General features: G+C 39.5%; 1 protein-coding gene across 1 annotated transcript; it reads right to left on the bottom strand.

Moving 5' to 3' along the window:
• Nucleotides 1-2,473, bottom strand: HELRODRAFT_65492 (hypothetical protein; the record flags this gene model as incomplete). Its single annotated transcript, XM_009021642.1, has 4 exons — nucleotides 1-258; nucleotides 316-1,140; nucleotides 1,393-1,777; nucleotides 2,271-2,473. Coding segments are annotated over 4 exons (1,671 nt in total), but the record flags the coding sequence as incomplete, so codon positions are not given.
• Between the last annotated feature and the right edge of the window lie 716 nt (nucleotides 2,474-3,189).

The following is a 3,189-nucleotide window of genomic DNA, read 5'->3' as shown; positions in this document are numbered from 1 at the left end:
CAAGACCACCATCCCCGATGTTGGATCAAGCGTGAATAGATCGTCTTCGTTGCCGCTCTCGATTGCGAATCTGATTTGAGCATTCTTTCCTGAGTCGTAATCTACGGCCGATAGCTTGGCCACTGCGAAGCCTGGGAAGTCGTCGACGGAGAAGTAGGCCACGTTGTTGTCGGTCGTCGGGAAGGTGAAGATGGGCGGGTTGTCGTTCGAGTCCTGAACTTTGACCTCCACAGTTGTGCAGGCGATTTGTGGTGCCACCTGTTGAGCGGTCCTGTTCTTGAGCACCAGCCTTCCTCCTTCCTCCAGTTCAACAACGTGCCTGTCTTGAACGGCCATCACATTCAGTAGATAATTATTTTGCATTTCTCGGTCGAGACTTTTCTTAGTATAAATTTTTCCACTGTGCTTTTCAGCTTTAAAAGGCAATTCGGTTAAAAAAAATTCTGTAGCGTTGTTAGAGCAACCATTGGAAACAAGATAAAATAGCGAATGTTTTATTAAGTGTTTGTTATTACTAATCAACTCTACTTTGCCAACGGGGGTCACTGCATCTAAGTTTTCCTCCACGCTGAACCGATAGACATCCAATGAAAAAGCTGGCATTTCATCTTGGCTATTGAGAATTTGCAAAGTTAATTTAGCATTTGACGATTTAACAGGCGTGCCTAAATTTTTAGCCACAACGGTATATTCGAAATGATCTGAATCTTCAAGTTCAACGCTCTCAACTGCAACTGTAATTAGTCCGCTGTTCGAATCGATGGAAATGAGTTCATTACTTTCTGAAGATTCAGTTGATTTCAATTCGTACAGGACTCGCGCATTGTCACCCTCATCTCTATCTGTCGCTGAGACTTGTAAGACAGTGGCACCGTGAGTTGCTCCTTCTTTGACGGATGCTCTGTAATGAGTCTGACTGAAGATTGGAGGGTTGTCATTCTTATCTAGGATCGTTACGTCGATTGTTGCACTGGAAGATGTAGGCATCCTACCATTGTCCCGACACAAAATAATCACTCTTTCTTTCCCTGATACTTCTCTATCGAATTTACGTGCAGTAACAATTTTGAATTCCGTCTGATACATTTGTTTCAGCTGAAAATCTTTACTCAAATGTTCGAAATCAACCAGACTGCTGTACTTCTGCAGTCGGTCAGAAATGAGCGAACTGTGAAGGGAGCAAGAGAATTCTCCGTTCTCAGAACTGTCCTTATCATGAACAGTTACGTGGGCGACGAACGACCCGACGTCTGCGTTTTCAAAAATGTGAGGAGTTGATATCCTGTTTGCTGTAAGGCTGCTGCTGCTGCTGTTGCTGCTGCTGTTTGTGTCGTTGCTCGGAATGGATTTGTTGTCGTGCAAATTAGCAACAAGTCTCACAACGACCTCAACGCCATTGACGTCGCTATTCGGACCGTTAAGATTTAATCGCAAGGCAGTTTCACCTGAGTTAAAATTGTTTTTAGTGTAGCTATTATTAACGTTAGTGACGTTTTCAATGACTCGAGTTTGGTAGTTGACCTTAATTTCTGGAACATTATCATTAACGTCCTTCACATTCACTAGGACAGTGGCCTGTGATGATAAGCTTCCACTGACCCCTTGGTCGGTTGCCAGGACATTGAGTGTCATGGATTGCTGAGTTTCGAAATCCAGGGCCTGCACCGTGCTTATTTGCCCGGTCGATTTGTTGATTTTAAATAAGTGACCGTACTTTTGCGTTGTTTCGTCGGTAAATCGATATTCGACCAGACCGTTCAAACCTTTGTCGGCGTCTCTGAGCCGGTTTTGAAAAAATGGCATGTGCTTATTTACTGATAAATTATGAGGCGTACTTAAAAAAATTAAAAAGTTTATTAGTCAAACGTTCACTCATGTATCTTTTTATATACATTGCATATTAATGAGCACCATTGGTCAAGTTGTTGAAACCAGCTTATACAATTTTTATCTAACCAACTGATAAATTCAAATTTTAAAAACATCATGTCTATCTACGTGAAAAAACAAGCAAAAAGTAAAATATTTTTGAATTAACACGACACAAAACAACACAACACACATACAACAACACATTGGACAACCGCACAACAACACATGCAACAACACATACAACAACACATGGGACAACCGCACAACAACACATGCAACAGCACATACAACAACACATGGGACAACCGCACAACAACACATACAACAAACACATACAACAACACATGCGACAACAACACATGGGACAACAACACATACAACAACACAATCCTTCCTACCTCGCACACAGTTTTATCAGCGTTTCTCCGACGTTTTCACCTTCGAGCACGTGAATTTCATAAGAGGTGTTCTCAAAAATTGGCGGGTTGTCGTTGGAATCGAGAACAGTGATGTTGACGATTAGGTAAGAGGAACGAGATGGATTGCCCCCGTCATACGCCTCCACCTGTATTCGTTTGGTCCCATTTTTTTTATTTTTCATTTAATTTTATTCTCACAAACCTCACTATAGTTTTATAGTTTTTTTTCCAGAGCTTTTACAGGAAACACGCGCACTGTGCGTAAGTGTACGTGAATCAAATAAGCACTATTACGGTGCGGTATGAAAATAAAAAAATATAATTATAATTATAATAATAGCAAAAGTAATAATAATAATTCTGGCTAATAATAAAAAAAAAATAACCGAGATAAAATAAAAAAAATGTTTTTTACATGCCGAACAAAACGGACGCAGACGATACAATGACGGTTGTTTCATTCGACCTACCAGTGACCAAGTACCAAATGAATATTTAAGCTAATTTATCTTTTTGCACTTGAGACTTTTTGAGTTTTTTTTTCAAACCATTACTACTATTAGTGTTACTGCTTCTACTACTACTACTACTACTATTACTACTACTACTACTACTACTACTACTACTACTACTACTACTGATACTACTACTACTACTACTACTACTACTACTACTACTACTACTACTACTACTACTACTACTACTACTACTACTGATACTACTACTACTATTACTATGACTACTACTACTACTACTACGACTACTACTACTACTACGACTACTACTACTATTACTACTACTACTACTACTACTTATACTACTACTACTACTTATACTACTACTACTACTATTACTATGACTACTACTACTACTACTACTACTACTACTACTACTACTA

Source organism: Helobdella robusta, assembly GCF_000326865.2.
Source record: "Helobdella robusta unplaced genomic scaffold HELROscaffold_3, whole genome shotgun sequence".
In the NCBI taxonomy this organism is placed as follows: Eukaryota; Metazoa; Annelida; class Clitellata; order Rhynchobdellida; family Glossiphoniidae; genus Helobdella; species Helobdella robusta.
This window is presented reverse-complemented; position numbering and strand designations above follow the sequence as displayed.